General features: G+C 54.8%; 6 protein-coding genes across 6 annotated transcripts; 3 read left to right on the top strand and 3 right to left on the bottom strand.

Annotated features, from left to right (window-relative positions):
• Nucleotides 1–1,070: 1,070 nt before the first annotated feature.
• J7T55_008291 (uncharacterized protein) lies at nt 1,071–3,144 on the bottom strand (the record flags this gene model as incomplete). The annotated part of the gene is made up of 6 exons (XM_053138593.1): nt 1,071–1,197; nt 1,296–1,341; nt 2,006–2,222; nt 2,537–2,643; nt 2,710–2,813; nt 3,044–3,144. The coding sequence occupies 6 exons, from the start codon at nt 3,142–3,144 to the stop codon at nt 1,071–1,073; spliced, it is 702 nt and encodes a 233-aa protein (XP_052997568.1).
• Nucleotides 3,145–5,413: 2,269 nt separating this feature from the next.
• J7T55_008290 (uncharacterized protein) lies at nt 5,414–5,995 on the top strand (the record flags this gene model as incomplete). The annotated part of the gene is made up of 1 exon (XM_053138592.1): nt 5,414–5,995. The coding sequence occupies one exon, from the start codon at nt 5,414–5,416 to the stop codon at nt 5,993–5,995; it is 582 nt and encodes a 193-aa protein (XP_052997567.1).
• A 1,241-nt stretch (nt 5,996–7,236) lies between these two features.
• J7T55_008289 (nf-x1-type zinc finger protein nfxl1) lies at nt 7,237–10,713 on the top strand (the record flags this gene model as incomplete). The annotated part of the gene is made up of 8 exons (XM_053138591.1): nt 7,237–7,840; nt 8,232–8,347; nt 8,416–8,525; nt 9,031–9,144; nt 9,203–9,224; nt 9,272–9,374; nt 9,492–9,526; nt 9,793–10,713. 8 exons carry the CDS (start codon nt 7,237–7,239, stop codon nt 10,711–10,713), a joined length of 2,025 nt encoding a protein of 674 aa, XP_052997566.1.
• A 1,073-nt stretch (nt 10,714–11,786) lies between these two features.
• On the bottom strand, nt 11,787–13,027 carry J7T55_008288 (uncharacterized protein; the record flags this gene model as incomplete). The annotated part of the gene is made up of 3 exons (XM_053138590.1): nt 11,787–11,970; nt 12,166–12,804; nt 12,915–13,027. 3 exons carry the CDS (start codon nt 13,025–13,027, stop codon nt 11,787–11,789), a joined length of 936 nt encoding a protein of 311 aa, XP_052997565.1.
• Nucleotides 13,028–17,151: 4,124 nt separating this feature from the next.
• Nucleotides 17,152–18,965, top strand: J7T55_008287 (lyar-type c2hc zinc finger; the record flags this gene model as incomplete). Its single annotated transcript, XM_053138589.1, has 3 exons — nt 17,152–17,173; nt 17,240–17,255; nt 17,768–18,965. The coding sequence occupies 3 exons, from the start codon at nt 17,152–17,154 to the stop codon at nt 18,963–18,965; spliced, it is 1,236 nt and encodes a 411-aa protein (XP_052997564.1).
• A 693-nt stretch (nt 18,966–19,658) lies between these two features.
• On the bottom strand, nt 19,659–20,921 carry J7T55_008286 (ring-1 protein; the record flags this gene model as incomplete). The annotated part of the gene is made up of 1 exon (XM_053138588.1): nt 19,659–20,921. One exon carries the CDS (start codon nt 20,919–20,921, stop codon nt 19,659–19,661), a length of 1,263 nt encoding a protein of 420 aa, XP_052997563.1.
• Between the last annotated feature and the right edge of the window lie 413 nt (nt 20,922–21,334).

Raw genomic sequence — 21,334 nt, 5'->3', positions numbered from 1 at the left:
ACTTAGTAGTACCACAGTAGATTGGGTTGCCCGCTAGCAGCCCTTCTTGAATACTAATATCCACCTAGGTAGGCAGTAGGTCCAGCTCCTGGATCCATGTCATGGTTGCTCAAAAACTTGATGGTGACCCTGGATAGGCTCTCGACTGTCTGCCTAGCCGTGCTCTAATCGCCTTTCTTCGCTGCTGGTGACGGACATGACCAATCTCGGCACCGCCAACTCGGTAAAGCCGGCAGAGAGGTCGGTATCAAAGGGACGAGGGTGAGAAAATGCGAGGAAAGGGGAGGCGAGAAGCCAAGGCAGGCAGATAGCAGGCAGAGATAGAGATCAGAGATTTTAGATTTGGGATGCAAGAGGTGTGGATGGCTCCTGCAGGAAACATCCCGCGCATATCATCCATGTGCATGTAGTTTGGTTAGTCCACCTGCCCAAATGGGAAACTGGCCAATCCAAGCGCGTATCAGCAAAGCAAGAGCTTGCCAACAGCACAGAGCAGACTTCAGTGCTTATCCCGACAATACGAGGGCGGGCCAGCATCCTGATCCTACTCCTCGTCTCATCCGTCCGTTTTCCTCTACAGTACTTACTGCTTGCTGATGCTGCTGCTGCTGCTGCGGCTACTTCACGCCCACCACCCAACCCACACCACTGCCGTTTATCACTACCGCTCTTCAGCTCCTCAGTACTACTATCCACTGCGTACAGTAGTCCCTCGTCCTGCACAATGGCGTCTTGATGACCTGGCACCAAGGTCACTTGATTGCTGTGCAATGCAGATAGTGCTATCCATTGCTGCGATCTCCGTCAAGGGTTCTGGCCTCTGCCGGTAGCGAGTAACCCTCAGTTCGGCATTATTGTGGGGTGCATCGTTGGTGGTGGCATCGTGAATGTGAAATATACAGGACACTTTGTCAGCGCACAAGCTTACTTTTCTTCGTGCTCTTCTTGGTCTGTCTCTTCGCAACTCGACGTTCATCGGCCCATTTCTCTGACCCGCCATCTCTCTTAGAAATTGGCTGTACGCCACAGTCATTCTCACTCTCGTACCTGCAGGCACACGGAGAAGAGCTTCAAGAGCCGGGCACCTGGCCGTGCTCGACGATTCCAACAGCCCTCAACTCAAAGCTCTCAACATGATGCACGGTTGCTGTATGACTGCCCGGGGCGGCGGTCAGCAAATTGCAGTCCGTCGGGACCCTACATATGGCAGGGTCACATCGGTGATTACCACGCGCCACACCAGAGCTTGGAGTGGTACACGTAAGTAACGACGGCGTCCACGCTCGAGAACCCACCTGCAGTATGACTCAAAGACTCCGCGAGGCTTCCAGCTGGCTTTCACTGGGAGGACAGTTAATGGACTGGTTCTCGCGATATTTTCTGGTCGGGCATGCAAGTCCTCGAAGCTCGGCAACCGTCAGCACTGCCCACGTATCTTCATGCCAGGAATGGAAAATGCACCACAGGAAGCTAGCCAGAATCAGATACAGCCTCCAATGGCACACTTCATCTTCTCGGTACTCTAACCGGTTTGACGTCGGCTGCATGCATGGAAGCAGGCTTTGCATGTCTGTCCTGTAGTCTCGGGGGATATCGAATGCGTTTCGGCACAGTCTGAAGCAGCTTCGATTTGTCGAGGCTTGGGTCACCTTGGTGTTACCCGACCATCTTTGTTATAGTGAGTTCTGTCGGCAGTCGGGTTCAACGTTGGGTCAATTTCAGCCTGACATCATATACTGAAGTTTGTATAAGCCCATGCACACGGGGGTTTGTCATCTACTCCAAAGTCTGCACAACTTTCTCGACGTTAATAGAACTACGAGCTCGATGAACCAACCGCTGCCTAGTTGTTGATGCGCCGAACTGCGCTAATAGTAAGAGTCTCACACCATCAATCTATATCAGATGGTGCCTCTAGCCAGCCACATGCGCAGCCACGATGGTCTCCAGACCACATGCCTAGTACTGCTAGATGGTAAGAAAAGTTGGGCACCTCTCTACATACGCGGGCTCATTCTCCGCAAGACGGGGCTTTCGTCACCATACCGCTGGGAGAGTACATGTGCAACTAAGCTGAATGTCTCAGATGTTGCCGCTTCCCGTCCGATGACCTCGAAGCCTTCTCCCGCGTTGCCAAGTCCACATGTCAGGTCATCGTCTGCCCACCGCCCAGAATGAGACATGCATAACTCACGTTGAGCGCCCACGCAGCTTTCCAGCTCCTGCAGCCGCGGAAAGCGGCTGTGTGAGAGCAACACAGGTGCACATACTATACGATCCCGCCTTTACCCCACTGGTTCCCATCGTGGGATCATCAGCCACGCCCCAACGTCTGGGTCTGGCCCGATTCGGCCACATATTTCCCTCTCAGCACTCAATCTGCGCCGCCGTTCTCAGCCCTTAGATAGGGTGAACAATAAGCCAGTCCGTCGCTCACTGGCTCGTGAAGGAGGCAGCTTACCTATACTCTCGCGGCGCTATATGACAGACTATCGACTGCTTCACACCCACAACCACGGTGCCCGTCTGACCTTACGAGCAACCCCTTTCGATGCCGCGAGAACAGCTGATCATTATCCCACTCTCCATGCCTCGGCACTTGCCTCATAGGGTCTTCCGTTGCTGATACAGCCCACGTTGTGTCTGTAAATAGAAAGACCATGTTGCGGTGGCCACAAGCTTAAAGTAATAGTCTTGTAGTCAGCTTACCGGGGATGACGGTCCCTGAGCCAAGCGTGGAATCAGGTCCCACCGCTCGTCCCGTATAGTTTGTGTCGGGATTTCCCGTACTCTTATCTGTGTTCCTGATCTCACTGCTCAGATCCACTCAGCCGGGAACGAGCATACTATGGATATCCAGGTGAGAGGCTTCGGACCTCTTTTCGGCCAACACTTTTACACTGATTAAGCACTGGTGTAAATGCTGCCACCTGGAAAGGTTTAGATTGATTGCACGAAATTTCCAGTCTATATGATCGATACTCTATCACTCACTATCTTGTCGCCACCTAGGCAGACTTAACTCAATCACTTGTATCCATACAGGTTCTTGAACTTCTCAAGAGTCATGTTATTCTCTTTGACCTTCATCATCATGTTTTCAAGATCCTTCTCCGATGGGTCCATGATATCGTGGGCGTACATGCCGAGCAGCAGCAATGTCTTTCCTGCGAATAACTTCTCCACGAGAGCCCATTGTCGTTGGGAAGTTCGGCGGCCTTGGCGCCATCTTTGACAAAACGTTTCAGCTCATCCAGACTGGCGGGTTCTTTCTCGGATCCTAGTTTGTCAGCGGCCGAAACAACTGCTGCGAGCAAAGAGACAGTGAAAGTAATCCAGGTGAGTGCGTCTTCCTTGCCTTTGGCACCCGAAGGCTGCTTGAATTCGACGGTGCCTTTGCCGCTCTTACAATCGAGGAAGTTTCAGCGGAAAAATGATGCTAGGAACAGCTCCTTCTTGCGGAGCTTTTTTCTGTATGGTGAATTCTCCGACATTAGACACATGCGCCGAATCACGCTATCAACCTCAGAAAGGCCCTTGAGTTCCTGAAAAACCTGTAGCATCTTAAGCGACTTTAATTTGGCATTATGGCGATTACTCTGACACTAGATGTTGGCCCGACGAATTTCAGGAACCAGGGAATCGATGAAGCGCTCGAAATAGACGGCAGCCACTGCCAACTTTATAATCCAATTGAAAGTTCAGCCGCCCTTAGCATCGGAGAAAGATGAATATTAGTGCTCATTTAGGGCACTTGTTTTTCAACAATGAACTTAGAATCTAGAACTAACCACACTCTGGTGATCTGGTCTGGCCACTTCTCATGTAGATAAAGAAGAATAGGCGATACGATTTAAAAACTCCCTGAAAGTACCAATTATTAGTATGCAATTGCAAGTTGCTAGTAATGACATGCTGTAGGTAATTCAATGCTTATAGCGTGACTGACGAGGAAAATTAGGAATGGTTGTATCTTTGATCAACGATTACTCCTGATAAAATCGATCTCATTTTTTGTCAATTGCTTGTTGACATGGTTTGGGATTCTCGCCCTCGCAAGCTCCTGGCTTACGTCCGAAGCAAGTAAAAGCCAGTCTTGATAATTATGAACCTTACTCCCCATCCTTATCTCTATCTCAACCCCGAACCTGAGTTCGATTGAGTGAGACATTTCCAAGATCCCAGATTAATGCTGACCAGGAATACTCAGTTGGAGAGGAGGCGGTAGCAGTATTCGGAGATGAGAGTTGTGAAATGGAGCAGCTTTAACTGGATGGGGAAGCTGAGTGGGATGAAATAACAAGTGTTTGCATAGAAACTTATAATTTTTGAGTAGTTTTGTCGCCTTCAGAGTATGAACTTGGATCGGATTGATGGATAAAGAAAGAGAAGGGTGCGAAGGCATTGCTATTTATGTTGTTCTAGTCTTCTGTCCACCCATCCTGTCACCGTAACGGTGGCACGCACACCCAGGTGAACATGCTCCTCTAGTGGCTCCAGTCAATTTGGCTGGCTGTCCAGGCCGCCATGCTTGCAAGACCGAAGACCACGGATGTGACCACCATGTATGCACCAAAATAGAGGCAAACCTCCAAATTCAGTCTACGACAGAACCAAAATTTGAAACCTGCGCTGCAAAGGCGACGACGACAAAGGGCCCATGAGAGATGACTGTGACCATTTCTCCAGGTCAGGTGAATCCACTTCCTGGGAATAGAGACTCTGTTAATAGAGTAAACCCAACATGAAGAGATTTCGTTATCTCCATTTGTTCTGCGTGCAGGAGGCACCGCTTACGGGACCAGTGGAGATGACACGATTCTGAGCGTGCTGTAAGTTAGTATGGAATACTATAGAGCGACTTGACTGGATACCCACGCTATCGACACTGGGCAGAGGAAGCTTCTATTTATAAGCGAGCACCACAGCAGTGAGAAATAAATGTAACAAGCAACATAGCATGCAAAGTCCCCAGGTCGGCAAATATGTGGGAGGAAGACGTTACATACTATGCAGCGTGCAAGGGAAGAGTACTTCTAACTTTAAAATAGACGGGTTGGACTATTCTCTTCTATTGTCCCCTCTTCCTGTTCAAGGGAACTCAGGGATTTACATCTTTACGTCGGCGCAAATCACTTCGAATACCAGCACAACAACTCACGCACTTGTACGTACTATGCCATTATGTAAGTGTGTCAGTGGGTTGGTTCATTAGCGAAAATCCTTCCAGCCCAGCACATTGCGGCTAAGTAGATAGCTGATGTTCCCAACACCAAACCCCAGCCACTTCACTGGCATACAAAACCAAGCAAGCCAACCTGGGAAGTACCTACCACGAATGCTGCTTTAAGCCCTTCACGCTTATTTTTGCAGCATCACAAATTGATCAAAGAGCGCCCCAATATCCGAGGACATGGACAACAGTACGCGTGATCAGCCGGACAGGGCATCCCCGCCACTGGAAATTCCAACCCAAGAAGAACAGGAAGCTATGAAAAAAGCCATGATGGAGATGCTGGAATCCAACCCCGAATACATGAACACGATATTGCATCTCTATCGCCAGCCCGACCTGGAATCGAAACCCAAAAACTTATTCTTCTACGGGTCCCTCATGGATCCCGATGTCATCAGAGTGATTGCAGAGACATCGACTGAACCAGACCTGCACAAAGCTTCGATCCACGGCTTCAAACTGAAAATGTGGGGGTTCTATCCGACTCTAGTTCCTGGGGACATCGAGGACACAGTCCATGGAGTGTATTGGCAAGCAGAGAATAACCGGCAATTGAGCTTGCTCCAGCGCTACGAGACACACCGATACAGGCCAGCAACGTGTTCCATCCATGTTGAAAAGGATGGGAGCATCATCGAAGATGGGCTGACATTCGTGTGGGCCAGCGACCCGGGAAGCAGCGAGCTCAAGGACGGAGAGTTTTTACTGGAAAGATATCAGTTGTACTTTAAACCAGATGCGTTCAAACGAAAAGCTTAGGTAGCGACCTGTAAGATATTTGTCCCGTGACTTCTTGCACTCTCTCATCTGCATATAGAGGCAGATGGTGGCTGAGTTAGATAAAAGATGTAGGCCGAATGGGAGCACATCAATCGTATATCTCACATTGGCCCACTTTTTGAGGTGAGAGACTCTACCACTGAAGCGCTCAATTAAAACAAAGTAGCTCTCGGAAACCTTTGCGTGACGGCGGCCGCGAAGCTTATCGTGTAATAGGTTTTGCTAGAGGAAGCCACTCCTTGCAACAATTGAAGGCATCACAGGCTGTGTGGATAAACCTCAACGCCAAAGTTCAGCATTAGTGCCAATTCCACCGCTTTGTGATGGTCTAGGAAGATACCAAGTTCTAATGAGGTATTCTCGTTCCCAGAACCCCAGAGCCTTTACATGTCTTTGACACTTGTTGCCGAGTGTTGTATGGGATTGAGCCACGCTCGCCCATGCCAGCTTGAGGAGTCATAGGCTCGAGGTTCTCAGTCAGCCTCAAGGATAGCATGGTTATGTTTTCTTGCTGGCTTCGGCAGGGCGGTGCAAAGAGTCACACACAATGAGACCGCAGGATGACATTGTGCAACTGCTTGGCAATCTCTGGCGGAGGCTCCACCGAATCCAGACTCCCGGGGCGGGACTCTGGTGGCAAAACGGCGCCTTCATTCGGGCCCGCTGGCCCATAAGCGGCTAGAGGAGCTCGCTTGCAGGGGTCTACAGGGGTCTACAGGTGCCTATTTTGACTGCATCAAATCGTCCCGGTCATCATTCATTCTGAGTCACTCTTAGACGGCTTCGCCTCGGCCGGAATCTCTGAATTCCTGGACGACTGTGAAATCTTTGTTTCCCACCTGCGCCCTGGGGGGTTCTGGTAGGTCCGCTCCAGATAAGACCCAGCCAAGTCGCCACCTGTGCACTAGGGAGGAGCCTCGCTTGTCTTCTCTGCACCGAGTCTACGAAGCAACAAAGTTTTACGGCGACTGCATGCAGTGGCCAAACGGATTACCTCAGCCTCTACCAAGATCGACTGCCCAGCCATATCGCCTTCAACTTTCATCTCTTCACCTCGAATCACTTTCACAATCTGCTTCGAGAGGACGCCCAATTCTTCTGTAGATTCACCAACGTTTACAAGTCGCTGTATTTCAAAAAGCGCAACGCCACACCTCAGCACGCTGGCTTCCCGACATCCCAGTCTGGGACGCCACAACTCACCATCCACTCACATCGTCATGGCTGAACCTCAGGTCACGCCGGTCACACCGGCACCGACACAGTCATCCTCACAGAGGGGCACTTCAAACTCAAACAGGAGAGGCAGATCCGGCCGGGGAAGAGGCCGAGGAGCGCATAACAGAGCTCTCGCTCATGGAAGCGGAGGACCACCGCGGTCGAGCGGCAATGCTGACCCAGCCACCGCACAAAACCCAAGCATGCCCGCCGAGGAGAGGCCTTCTAGCTCAGTAGAGCCCAGAATTGCAACCTCAAGAGGCAGGGGGGATAGGAGGGGCGGGAGGCGAGGAGGCAGGGGAGGCCAGGCTGGCCAGGGAACCCAGATTGCTCCTCGCAGAGCATTCGGCGGGCATCTGTCATCTGCAGTGGATCAAGAAGCTGCAACATCTCTTAGTGCCGATGCTCCTTCCTTCGTCCCAGGCCAGCCCATATCACAGAGGGAGAGGCGACCGCCCAAGTCGAAGCCACAGGATGCGCCAAAACCCCTCCCCAGAAGAGCATCCAAGTCTGAGGCGCCAGACTTGACGACTCGTATCCACGAGGACATCGATAATGGACAGTACGAATGCGTCATCTGCTCATCTGAAGTCGTTCGGACGTCACGTATATGGGCGTGTACCACTTGCTGGACAGTTGTTCACCACCACTGCACCAGAAAATGGTACAAGAGCCAGATGGAGGGTGAGCAGCCCCAAGGCCAGGAACCTACATGGCGATGCCCCGGCTGCAACTCGAAGTTGACAGAAGAGCCGGGCCCCTACCACTGTTGGTGTTCCAAGGAGTTAAATCCAAGGTCGACCCCCGGCCTACCGCCTCACTCGTGTGGTCAGACTTGCACGAAACCACGAGCAACTTGTCCACATCCGTGCCCCTTGTCATGCCACTCGGGCCCATGTCCTCCCTGCACGCTCATGGGCCCTGTTCAGCCTTGCTTTTGCGGCAAGCATACCTCTCAGAAACGATGTGTCGACACAGATTATGTCAACGGCTTCAGCTGTAACGAGGTTTGCGGAGATTTACTACCCTGTGGAGAGCATTTCTGCAGTCAAACTTGTCATCCTGGTCTTTGCGGGTCTTGCAGTGTCCCAGTGCTTTCGACCTGCTACTGTGGTAAGGAACGCAAAGAAATCCTTTGCAACAGACGCGAGGACGTACTCGAAAGTTACAATTTTGGACAGTTGCAGGCCGATTCCACAGGAGAGCCCGATGATCCCACCGGCACCTGGTATGAAGGCTCATTCGCATGCGAGCAAGGCTGCGGGCGGAAATACGACTGCGACTTCCACACGTGTGAGAAGCCTTGTCATCCTCAGGATGAAGAAGCGGCCCACTGTCCGTTGTCTCCTGATGTGGTCACACACTGCCCTTGCGGCAAGACTCCCCTCGAGGAGATCATGTCACAGCCTCGACAGTCATGTCAAGACAAGATCGCCCATTGCACGCAGACCTGTGGCATCAAGATGGCATGTGGCCATTTTTGTCAGGAGACTTGTCACACCGAGAAATGCCCACCCTGTTTCCAGAAGATGGATATTTCCTGCCAGTGCGGCCGGACAACCGTCGAGTCCACTTGCCAGCAAGTGCCTCCCGGAGAAGTCCAGCAACCAATGTGCTTCCGAACATGCCGAGCGACCTTGAATTGTGGAAGGCACCAATGCGACTCCCGCTGCTGTCGCGGCGAAAAAGCTGCAGCCAAGCGTCAGGCGAATAGACGCAGGGCTGGTGCTGCTACCGAAGATGTTGAAGATGAGCACATTTGTTCTAGAATGTGCGGGCGTCTTCTGACATGCCAGAAACACTTCTGTGAGCAACTCTGCCATCGAGGAAGTTGCAACTCCTGCCTCGAGGCAATATTTGAGGAAATTAGCTGTGCTTGCGGTCGCACACGGCTCTATCCTCCTCAGCCAGTATGTATTTATCAGTCACCAGCCCCCAGTCCGACATTCACTGATCTTGATCTTGTAGTGTGGTACGCAGCCTCCTCAATGTAGGTTCCCATGCACTCGGCCTCGAACGACGTGCAATCACCCCCAGGTTGAGCACCAGTGCCACCCGGACGACGTGGACTGTCCAAAATGCCCGTTCCTGGTCGAAAAGCGATGCATCTGCGGCAAAGAGATCCTGAAGAACCAGCCATGTTGGTTTGAGGAACCTCGCTGCGGCCGGCCTTGCATGAAAAACTTGAAATGCGGGTATGTTTTACACATTCATGAGCTCGCGTGGCTCTTTAGGCTTACTGACACATACACTTTAGTTTGCACGCATGTCAAAATCTTTGCCATCGAGAAGGTGAATGCGAGGATGTGAACATTCCCGGCACGCATTGTTCTCAGCGATGCAATAAGCCCAGACGGTCGTGTCCGCAGGGTCACGAATGTGTTGATGAATGTCATACACCATTGCCTTGCAATGAGGACAGACCATGTCAATCGGAGACCTTCCTAGTTTGCGACTGCCAACGGCGCAAGCAGAAAGTGAAGTGCCTATCCACCCGAGTCAATCCGGAAGGGCCACAACGCGAGCCATTGAAATGCGACGACGAATGCGCCCGGCAGAAACGGAACCGACAGCTTGCCGAAGCGCTCAATGTCGACCCAGATCACACGGATGATCACATTCCCTACCAGGCCGTCACGCTCAAGCTCTTCCGGGACAACACCCAGTGGGGCCAGACGCAGGAGCGTGAGTTCCGCGTCTTCGCCGAGTCGAACCTGCGCAACATGCGGTTCAAACCCATGAAGTCGTACCAGCGGCAATTCTTACACGCACTGGCGGAGGATTTTGGTTTGGACTCCGAGAGCCAGGATCCCGAGCCCCACCGACATGTCAGCATCTTCAAGGGCCCGCGCTTCGTGTCCGCCCCGAAGAAGACACTGATGCAGTGCGTGCGGATCGCCAAGGCAGCCGCGCCAGCACGTGCAGAGGCACCCACGAAGCCCGCCCAGCAGCCGTACAACGCCCTGCTGCTGTCGAGGCCGAAATTCGGCCTCACCATCGAGGAGCTGGACTCCGCTCTCGCCGCCGACCTAGCCTCCGCGGTCCCAGCAGAGCACAAGAACAACCTCGCCTTCGCGACCAGCTTCCTCCCTACGGACGAGGTCCTCATTAAAGCCACGACTAAGACGATCGCCGCGACCATAGCCTCGGGGACCCTGACCCCGGCACAGGTGGAGTCGCTCCTCGCCACGCTCAAGCCAAAGGTCGCCAAGGCCATTGCGGCCGGCGGCCTGGCCGGCGGGGTGGTTCTGTGCACGGCCGACGCCACCTCGCTCCACGTCCTGCGGCGCGAAGGCGACGGTTCCGGCGGCAACGGCGGCGGCTGGTCCCAGGTCGCGAGTCGCGGCGCCGCCCGACCTAGGCAGTGGGCCGCGGCGCCGGTCATCGACGCCAAGGTCCCCGGTACTGGGTTCGTCGCGCTGCGGCGGCTCGGCGCGAGGAAGCAGGATAGCAAGGGGGAGGTGCCCGCGGAGGAGTAGGCTGCGTTGTGTCGCTTACCGGCTGGAAGGAGGAAAACAATGCAGACAGCTACTCTGCACAATTGTTCGGCCTTTCAATGTGAGCCGAGACATACATGGTCAACAATTTTCCTTTAAAAGCCCTTGGCCAAGCTGAGCTGGAGGGTTGTTTGACGAGATGCAATCTCGCTTTTACTCCCTCGCGCAGTCGGGCTCACACAGAGCCGGGGCGGGCTCCAACGAGTGAGCCAGGACCTCCATCTACCACGTGCATGGACCGTGCTATTTAAAATCCCATGCACGCTTCATCCATAGCAATGGCGATAGCAATGAAATGATCGTCAGTCCATGTGCATTCTGTGCGCTGATCAGCCCCGATGTGATATGATGTCGCTTGTGGTTAGCACCTTGGACCGGAAATTCTACGCGAGATAGGCGAGAGTAGTAAGATTTATCTCTCCGTCCTCAAAATGAATCCCCAGGCATCTTTGCTTTCGTTTTTCGGTCTTTTCTGAAACACCGTCATTTCTCACCATGATCACCGGGGGGACAAGGGGTGGGGGTTTCCCTTCAAACAGAAATCTCGACATTGGACTGCTTCTTTGAGTGTTGTCGCTGCTGTGTTTCTTTTCTGAATACTTTGTATGCTGGGACCCACCCAGATCCCTGGCCCAAACCCCATCATTGGACGGCCGTGTTGTTACCTCGAATGCTTCCATTCCTCGTGCACTCCAACACAATTGTAAAGCTCTGTGTGAGACAGGCAAATACCGGCTCCGACGTAAACATGGTCGCTTGCTAGGTAGATAGATGTTACAGTCAAACTTCAAAAGGGGGTATCTTTATCAAAGGCGCGATTTCTTCCCACTCCGCAGGCCAAAATAGCCTCGTTAATGCATGCCTAACGGCGCCGGTCTGCCAACCAGCCATGCCGCCAGATGCCCTCCCACTCGAAGCCGAAAATTCCACGTTGATACAAATAAGTAAACTTTTTCTGGGTTCCCGGACACCGGGGGGCGGTGAGAGACGTCCGGCACCGCACTATGGCCCTTAGTTCACGACCCATCCCGCTCCAACTCCAAGAACTCGCGCGACTACATGCGACTCTTCTCGGGTGGCGTGGTGGGATATTCCTGGGTGATGGACGCGATAAAGTCCGATATGGACTCGAAGTAACCCTCCTCGAGCACGCTAGAGTTATGATCGCCTCCGGGGAGCGGCTTGAAGATCTTGTTCGGTGCTTGCGATAACTCGTAGAGCTTGCGCATGTGACTTGGTCTGAGACATACATAGTTAGCGCGAGACATCAGGTCATGCATGAAGACAGCGATATGGCAGTTACAAGCCAGAGTATCCAGTGCCGGCCAAGCCTATCAAGAAGGATACTGCTTCGGCATATGGAAATGAGGTTCTGTGTGAATGCTGGAGTGCGGAAGTGCTGTAGGCCAAGACGAGCTAACGGAAGGTACTTACGGAACAATCTCATCCTGTTGGCCAGACAGAAATAGGACGGGCACTTTTGTGATGCTGGGTATTATCGAGTCGCTGGGCCAAACTTGGTGGCATAAAAGCGACAAGTACTTCGCAGGGGGGAGGACGGACGGAATGAGCTTCCGCATTGAGAGGAAGGTGTTCTCCAGGATCAAACCCGCAATGTCGCCGTCTTTCTGGTTCTCTGCCACGAGCTTGATGCTCACTGCCCCGCCCAAGCTCTGCCCATAGATCACGAGTTTGTGACTACTCGTCTCTGCGCGGTCGCGCAAATAGTCGAGAGCGGTTTGCGCGTCGAGACATATTCCTGACTCGCCCGGCTCGCCCGTGGAGAGACCATAACCTCGATACTCCAGCATGAAGACATTGCAGCCCGTGAGACTGATCAGCATGCGGGCGATGGGTAGACGGTGCCCTATGTTGCCAGCATTTCCGTGGAACATCAACACGGTGACCTTGGAGTTGCGACCATGACGCGGGCCGCGCATGTAGAAGGCGGACAGCTTTTCCCCGTCATTGGTGGGGATCATCAACTCTTCGAAGTCTTGTATGCCAAACTGCGAGGGTCGGGGGACGTCTGTTCGGGCATTTGGTGGCATGTGCGAGGGGTAAATAAGAGCCCTGGGAGTTTGTCAATGTCTTGATACTAGACTCGGCGAGCTGTCATGTAGGCTGGCAGCCTGGACCAGAGGGACTGGGCACACTGTGGAAGGGGGTCGGGCCAGACTCACTTTTGCTTGAAATAGAGAAGGGAGGTGAGCACAGCAGCAACGCCCTTGGTCGCGATCAGATTAGCGAAGTGCCTCAGGTCGCGCCTTCGGTCGTCGGTCACGGACCGGCGCATTCGGAGGTGAGGGAGGCAGATGCCGGGGCGAGGGCAAGTCGAGCGACATGTAAAGGCGCGGAGGGGAGCAAACAGAAGGGGTGTGACATAGGCAGCACCGGGAGCAGGGGAAGGGAGGCAGTATGCCTTACAGTCGAAGCTATGGCCGGCAGACGCATCCAGGAGGCGGCGGTGTAGAGGAGCGTGCCGGATTGCTCCAAGAAGCCTTGGGATGGAGGACCGGGGGAAGACATCGTAAAGAACAAAAGGAAGGAAGGAAGGAAGCAGGAAAGAAAGGAGATCGACCGGAAGATGTTGGGACTGTAGGAACAAGCGAGGTCTGCCCTAGATCCGTGAACTGGGTCTGGGTCTGGGTATGGATGGGTATGGGGACGCGGACGGGTAATGGGACGGACGGGCAGAGGCAGAGGTAGAGGTAGAGGCGGGCGGAACTGGCTGACACCACAGCCGAGACGAGACTGGCAGGGCAGGCGGGCAGGCAGGCCACTGGTTGACAAAAGCAAGTCGAAGAGGTCGTTATTTGATGTGTCGTGCAGTGAATTGTAATGTAATGTAAATGTAATGTCATGCAATGTGGTCTAATGCAATGCGACTTGTCCCAGGCGATGTGAGGGCGGGATGGAGCCTTGTGCAAGTTGATGCCAGACGAGTTGGATGACTTTCGTTGAATGAACAAAACGAGCAACGAACGAACGAACCGCGAACCTCGAATTGCTGAGCTCCATGCTCCATGCCCCATGCCCCATGCTCCATGCACCATGCGGGCGCAGCGAGATGGCCTGCCAGGGTACCTCGGTACCTGGATACTTGGGCGGGCCTCTGCCTGGCCTGCCAAAGCAGTGGTACCACGCGCGGGCGACCAGGGCCTTGGGAGGTCCCGGCAGCCAGGAGCTCCTGGGGTGTCAGGGCGTCTTTGCTCGCATGTGGGGCTCTGCTGCGTGTCCCGCCTTTCATCCGCTCAGGGGTCCAGCTAGCCAGCCCGCCGTCTCAAGAGCTGCACAACACCGTGCCAGTGTGCAATGTAATGCCCTAGCAATCCGGAAACTGCAGCCTTGATTACGACGTCGTGATGGTACCACACGATGGATGCGTGGCATATGCCTTCTCTGCCTGGAAGGCTCCTGCGCAAGCATGATGGTGCCGAGACGTTGGCTGTAGAGGAGAGCCGTCTGGAACTGTCTGTGGATGCCTCGGGACTGTTGATCTGGGTGTCAAGCATGACTAAGTTGGCTTGCGAGACCATGTCCACATCCATCTCGTATCGGGCGCTCTTTGACGGGGTAGTCTATCAGAATGTCAGATCTGTTGATCTGTAGTTGAGCCAGTATCCAGTCACCGCGCAGTATCCACCACCTGGCACAGTGCTCGCATGCTCGCATGCTCGCCGGGCCAGCCCGCCAGCATCTAATTACACCCAGTAGCCCTGGGCTGAAAAGAGAAGACGCCGTTTCAACCTTTTCCTCATGAGCTGATGTTCTGTGGAGCTTTTCTTCTATTTCTTCCAGGTGGGAAAGAGCAGCTGGCCCCTTGATCCCTGGCGCCGAAGAGACGTGAAGATCTGGGCATATCTATCACGACACATGACCTCGGCTACAATTCGCAAAAGTTTTCTTCCAACGTAAAGGACTGGGTCCGACTGGACGACATGTGTGGCGAGTGCAATTTGTGGAAAGTGTGAGCATTTCCACAATTCCCAAGGCCAAGAGATATTCGCCGGCTAAGAGGGTGGGCTCCCTACAACAAGCCCCCCTAGCTGCCGCGACTTGTTCGCAAGCCAAATAGTCGCCAGTAGCATACGCGTTTGTGGCTTGGTGCAATCACCTCGGGAAGCATACCGGCTGTTCATGTTGGGCTGCCTGGCAGCTCTTATACCCAGATTGACTGCACCGGACTGCCCGCCCAGGATTGTGCTGACACAAGTCCTTCATCGGTGCGTGGCCACACGTCTCGGAGTCGAAGAAGCTTGTCGTGTGCAACCTGAAACACATTTCCCTGCTGCCCCAGGGCGACTCCCTTGTCGACCCGGTGGGGACATTGGTCTACCCCAAAGGTACTGTGGTAGAATCACGTTCAGATATGGTCGAAAAGACAGGGTCATGCCTCGTTCGGGCTCCAGATTGAATGACAGCGCGCACCATCCACGCTCCAGCCCGTCCAGCTGGAAGTGAGCTTATGATTAAGCTAGGCAGGAAGCTGTCCGGCTCCGAAGATGGACCCGCGAGTCTAGCGGCGTCAAAGACCGGATGGCTCTAGATCCATGAGCCCACTTGGAGCCGGCCAACCGCGACTTCAGATGAAGTCTGGAAGAGATTGAACCTTCGAGATGCTCGGACCCCTCGTCGGCGTCCGTATGCGCTCAGCAACATCCTCGAGCAGTTGTCAGAGACGATGTCCCGAGCTGAACCATGTTGCTCGATTTGGATGGGCCATGACCTGCTGTGGCGTGCTCTGGCCGATCAGTCATTGAGGGCACTGTATATGCTCAGAGTCCTCGATTTCCACCAGGGGACGAGGCGCCTGGTTCATGACAGCTCGCACTGAGTCAGCCCCCAAGTTGATCAGCTGGTCTCGAAGGAGATGAGAGTGAGTGTATCGTCATTCGTGTGGCTTGCTCTTCGATGGACTTCAGATAGTCCAGTCCTAGTCCTATTATAGGTCTCGGTATCTACTATTGTATGTCACACAAGTCGCGGCATTAACGAGGCTTTCTATCTCTGGTAACCTACCATGTAGTCAGTAAATTGAGGAAGCTAGGCCGGTAGCTGGGAGCTTGACCCCCGAGTTTCCAGAAGAGAGAGCTGGGCTGGCTGACGGCCAACTAGGCTCACACCCCGACATCGGCAATTCTGCTCGACCTGCTTGGCATCCGCACTTGGTGCTTCACACAGAGGATCCAACCAATCGAGCACGCGCCTGTCGTTTCGCGCTGGGGCGGGAGGAAAGTTGTTTTGGCGACCAAGAAGGGCAAGGGCCGAATCCAGAATGCAGAGGCCAGAGGCCAGAGGCTAGATGGCCCGTGGCGCTAACAGCGCTCGAGAGAAGCACGAGAAGGTCACCACGTCAAGGTGCAGCTGTCTGTCTCCCTCGCTGGCTCGTCCACGGCCTAAGCGAACTGCATGGGCGCCCGACTAGCAAAAACTTTTCCACTTCCCGAGCCCGTCTTATCTCGCTGGATTGTCAACAGTCAACAACATTGGCCAGACTGGCGACAGAAGAAGAAGGAGGAAAAGAAGCAGCAGAAGCGGCAGCAGCAGCAGCAGCAGCGTCAGCAGCACCAGAAGGACTGACGCCCATCGTGGTCGAACCTCGCCGACCTCTTCTTGATCACACCACTGTTTACGTGCTGTCCTGACTCCTGAGGCTCTGCGGATTCTCCCACGCCCAAAGATCAAAGATCTTGTCACGGCGCGCTCTTCTTCAGCCCTGCGACCCAGACCTGCGGCAAAGAAACTTTCGCTATTCTTTTCCGTCGCGGCCCCACCGCTCGCTTTTGCAGTCAACAACCGCCAACTTCAGTCACAGTGGAAGAAAGCCTCTCTTGTTGCATCGTTCCCAGCACGACGGTTCTCGCTTTCGCGCCGGCCTTTGATTGTTATTGTCCAACCGCCGCCAATAAGCCGGGCCCAACGGTTCAGTTCATACAGTCGCGCGTCCAAGCTCAATCCTTCATCACTTCATCTCCATCCCTCCATCCGCCTCCAACTGCAGGGCGTTAAATTTAACTCGCCAACCAACCTGGCTCTGTCAGTCTCAGCCCCGGCGTCCAAGGCGTTTCAGCTGCATCGCACCCAAAACTACCGTTCTCTGTCGACGAACTCTTTTTTTGGGCACAGGTACTGTAGACCTGAAGACTCCCAACGGCAAGTTCGAGGTTCGAGGTTCGCCGAATCAACGTGTGTCTGTGTACCGAGCAGGATCGCCGTCTCCTGTTGCCCAGCCAAATCCTCTGGCAAACATAGCCAAAGAGGCAAATCTGCAAGACAGCGCAGCTTAGTGCAGCGCGTCCAGTCAAAGACACCCACACGTCCTGTTCGTCATCTTCGGCTCCCTGGTACCAATCACTTGCTCGCCTAGTTCTCAGAGAGGGCACGAACGGCCACTTGCGATTACTACCCGCAGCCAAGATGGTGAGCTTCCAGTGCGAAGGTAAGTCAGGACATCCCCGACTCGACCCTGCCACGAGATCACCCCAATCCTTCATCACTTGATTAGACTCTGTGCCACTATGGTGAGCTCATGTCTTGTCTACACATCCTCCCCGGCCCTCCCTATGCACACCCCTCCCTCCCTCCTACGCCATCTTGGTGCCACACAGGCCGGACTTGATGTCACACACCCCCTCCACCATGTCCTCCCTCTGTCGCATTCCCGCCCTCCAGCTACTGCCCCTTTCCGTCTGATGGCATTGAGACCACCCCCAGTCCGTGTCTCTGCTGCATTATGACAATCCCAATTCCAGTATATCCTTCCCCAGAACCCAAACACCCACGCACGCCTCATCTCGGGCTTTATGCAACTCCTTCTTATCAACCTTCCGCCACCTGCGCATCATCCGCCTCATCGAAAGCAAACTGACCTTCTGTCCCAAATGTAGCCTGCGGTGATGTCTTGACCAAGAAGAAACTTGATCCACACAAGAACCGTTGTCGTGGCGCTACCTTCACTTGCATTGATTGCATGGTCCATTTCTACGGCAACGATTATCGATCCCACACGGTATGACATCCAATGTTACGCTAGGCGTACCACCTGGGCCAGCAACCCCAAACTGATCAGCTCGCAGAGTTGCATGACCGAGGAACAGAAGTATCAAGGAGCTCTTTACAAAAACAAAAAGGCAAAGACTGCACCAACAAACACACAGTCTGCGCAAAAGGACATGGCTTACGCAGCTTACGTGGAGGAGGTCGCCGACTATGAGGGATGGGAGGATGTACCGGCCGCACCACCTCACGCTCCCAGCCCGCCAGCGACTTTTGGTGGTTTCAACGTCTTCGACTATCAGGTGAACGCAACACCGAGCGCCTCCACCGTCGCAATACCACAGGCTGTTGGTCCAGCCCAGGAACCTGCAGAGAGCACGGAGCTGGTGCGATACGAGTACAAGCGGGAACCCTACCAAGATATCGATGCGGACATGATGGCCGACGACGAGGCCCTCATCCAGTACGGCTCAGGCCCTGTACCGGCCGAGGCCAACTCCTATGATACGCCTGCACCCAGGAGGGAACGAAAGAAGGCAAGCAAGGAGGACAAGAAGGACAAGAAGCGAAAGCGTTTGCACGTGGACACCCGTGACCTCGAAATGCCGGATGCGCCCATCCTTCACTCTGATCTAACCGGGGGACTGAACCGCCTCATGAGCAGGCCGCATGCCTTCCCCCCATCACCTGACTATTCGGGTTCTGGCGGAGAGGTTGCTGAGAACCCTGCGAGTCCATTGAAAAAGTCGAAACATTCCAAACACCACAAGTCCAGCCGGCCAGATAGTGGGATTTTTAGTGGTATTACCTCAATGCTTGCAAGCGGGAACTCGAAAACGGCAACCAAATCCAAGAAGCGCAAGCACACTTCCACAACAACGTCAGCTTCCACCAAGAAGCGTCATTCCCACACCTCAAAACGACTAGAAGGTGCCAAGGAGGTTAAGATGCTCGAGTACAACAAGAATGACGAGGGAGAGTCCAGAGATGGGCCAGGCACTTTGGTCGTCTACAAGCCTCAGGCAGACTTATTCTTTAGCCTGGTCAAGAAGGGTCTGGACAGCCACCGCGGCTGCAGTGTGAGCAAGGCTTTGAGACGATATCACCGCGAACGCAGCAACACCGGCCACGACGTGTCCAGGTCAAGGGAAGAGAAGGAGCTGTTCCGCTCGCTACGCCTGCGTCGCAACGAGCAAGGGGAGATCGTGTTGTACAGCGCACCCGACGAGGAGTGATGGGTTATCAAGTGGGTTTGCAGCATATCACGGTTTTGCATATCAGCCGCCGAGGCGGCATCTGGCCTTGACTTGGCTTGGAGTGGAGTTAACATGGTGATTTGGGACGGTCTTAATGATACCTCAATGTGTACTATGGGCTTGATGCTCTGTATTTGGAAGACAAAGCGCTTACTCTTGCACCCTTCCCCAAAAGGGTTCAATGCAAAGGCAGCTCTGTATGAACGGAAATGCCCTGACGGACGGTTAGGACACCTGGGATCCTCATGTCACGTATTTTCCACTTATTAGGAAGCGGTCGCAGACTAATGGGTTCGCTCCTCAGCTGGATCTCAATGGAGCTTATAGAGCAGGGACAGGAGTAGCGGCCAATCCTGCACGGGCGCTTCGGGTTTCATGTCTTCTTTTCCTGGTTCCAATAGCCTGGCCAAGTAGACCAATTTTACTCATTCTTGGGTGTTTCTGATGAACGAAGTGGCCGTTTAATTTCGTCTTGGAGGTCTAATATAGCATAGCCTCCTGTGAGAACGATGTCCTAGGAATGCTCGCAACCCTGCTCACCCATGGGACTTCGCGAATGTTTCAGCCCGCGGGCGCTCTTTTTCGTACTCATAAGTTCATTTCGCTATTGCACATCCGATAATGGTTACAAGCTCGCCGTCCCACAACCAAAGCTAGAGGCCGCCTCTCAGCTTACGCCACGCGCAAGGGCAGGATGTGCTGCACCAAGGCCTCCCGCCTGCACAGCGGGCACTCGGGCTTCTCCCTGACCCAGTCGCCGATGCACGACCAGCAGAAGACGTGTCCGCACTGCGTCGCCGAGGGGTCCTTGAGCTCCTCCAGGCACAGCGTGCACTTGCGCTGCGACCGGCCCTTGATCCATGCCATGACCGCGTCGCCGCCGCCGAGGTCGTACCTGGCGCCGTCGCCCCTGGGCACCGGCGTGTGCGTCGTCGCCCCGATGGCGGCCTTGGACCGCCGGCCCCCGGCCCCGGCCCCGGCCCCGGCGCTCAGGAGCAGGTCGTTGTTGCCGCTGCCGTAGCTGTGCGCGTGGTCGAGCGAGACGTCGGCGGCCGCGGCGGAGCCAAACGCCCGCTCCCGGATGGCCGCCTCGACGCTGGCGTCCTCGGCGGTGCCGGCGGTGGCGAGCGTGGACCGCATGTGCAGGTAGGCCTGCACGGCCAGCTGCACGACGAGCAGCACGCCCAGCACCTCGTAGCCGGCGCGCCCGTCCCTGCCCTCGGCGGCGCCGCCCGGGTGCTCCGGCAGCCGGCGCGTGAAGACGTAGCGCAGCCCCGTGAGGCGCTTCGACAGCGAGTAGTAGGCGCCCGTGAAGTAGAAGGTCGCCAGCACCGCGGCGTGCAGGTGCGCGCCCGACGTCAGCCCCGTCAGGTGCGTCAGCACGTACCGCTTCACTCGGTACTCGGCGCTGTTGTGCGCCGCCTTGTGCTGCCTCTGGAGCTCCGCCAGGCGCCCCTCCAGGCGCTGGCGAAGCCGGCTGCGGACCTTAGGCAGGAGCCGCGAGAGGACGTAGGGCACGGCGACTGAGAGGGCGATGAGGCTCGACCGGCGGCCGATGGACGGGAGTTTTGGGCCGCCTAGTGATGCTGCAGCTGTGCTTGTTTTGTCATCGTGATTTGAGGATGTCAGCTTGGGCGTGGAGGGCTCCTCGATCTGTATCAGGTCGCAGTACTCCTCGCCCAGTGTGCGGTTCCCTATCAGGGTGGTCAGGCAGAGGTAGAGCAGGTCAGCCGCGGTGCGCGACTCGTTGGCCCATGCGTGTGCGGAGCGGGCGCCGAGCAGTCGTCTGTGGAGGTCGACTAGCTGGTTCGTCAGCAGCCCTTGGAAGTATGCGTCTTTCTGGTGGGCGCGGATGATGTCTGGTGCAGAGGCGTATGGGAAAGGCGACGAGGCAGTGCTCGACCGCGCCGCGGGCAACTGAGTGGTAGAGGCCATAGTTTCAAGGTGTATTCTGCCCAGGAGTCGTCAGCAGTTCACCTAGTCGACTTGCGAGCATTTTCCTGGCCGCGTCGTGGTCGGTGACGAGGCAGTAGCTGGGGGTCTGAACCGTCAATCTCGAGGCTTCACGTTGTGGTTGTAAGGCTGATAACCGGCATACCTGGGCAGATGAGGAGATGTGCCTCGGCACAAGACGCCCACTGGAGCGCAGGGGTACCGTCCAGGTTGACAGGGAAGGCTGGTCCCAATTTCAGCCGCTAATGCAGGCAAGGGGGCTCCGCTGCCGATGACGTTCAAGCCCCTAAAATTAAAGAGGCACTTTTCAAACTGCGACGTGTGCATGTAGAGACTACGTACGACCTCCACGTAGCTTGCTTATCGGTGTGTTTCCTCCATCCTCAGCCTGGTCA

Source organism: Diaporthe amygdali, assembly GCF_026229845.1.
Source record: "Diaporthe amygdali strain CAA958 chromosome Unknown NODE_4_length_2575358_cov_65_588622, whole genome shotgun sequence".
In the NCBI taxonomy this organism is placed as follows: Eukaryota; Fungi; Ascomycota; class Sordariomycetes; order Diaporthales; family Diaporthaceae; genus Diaporthe; species Diaporthe amygdali.
Note: the sequence above shows the minus strand (reverse complement) of the source record. Positions and strands in the feature narration are given on the sequence as shown.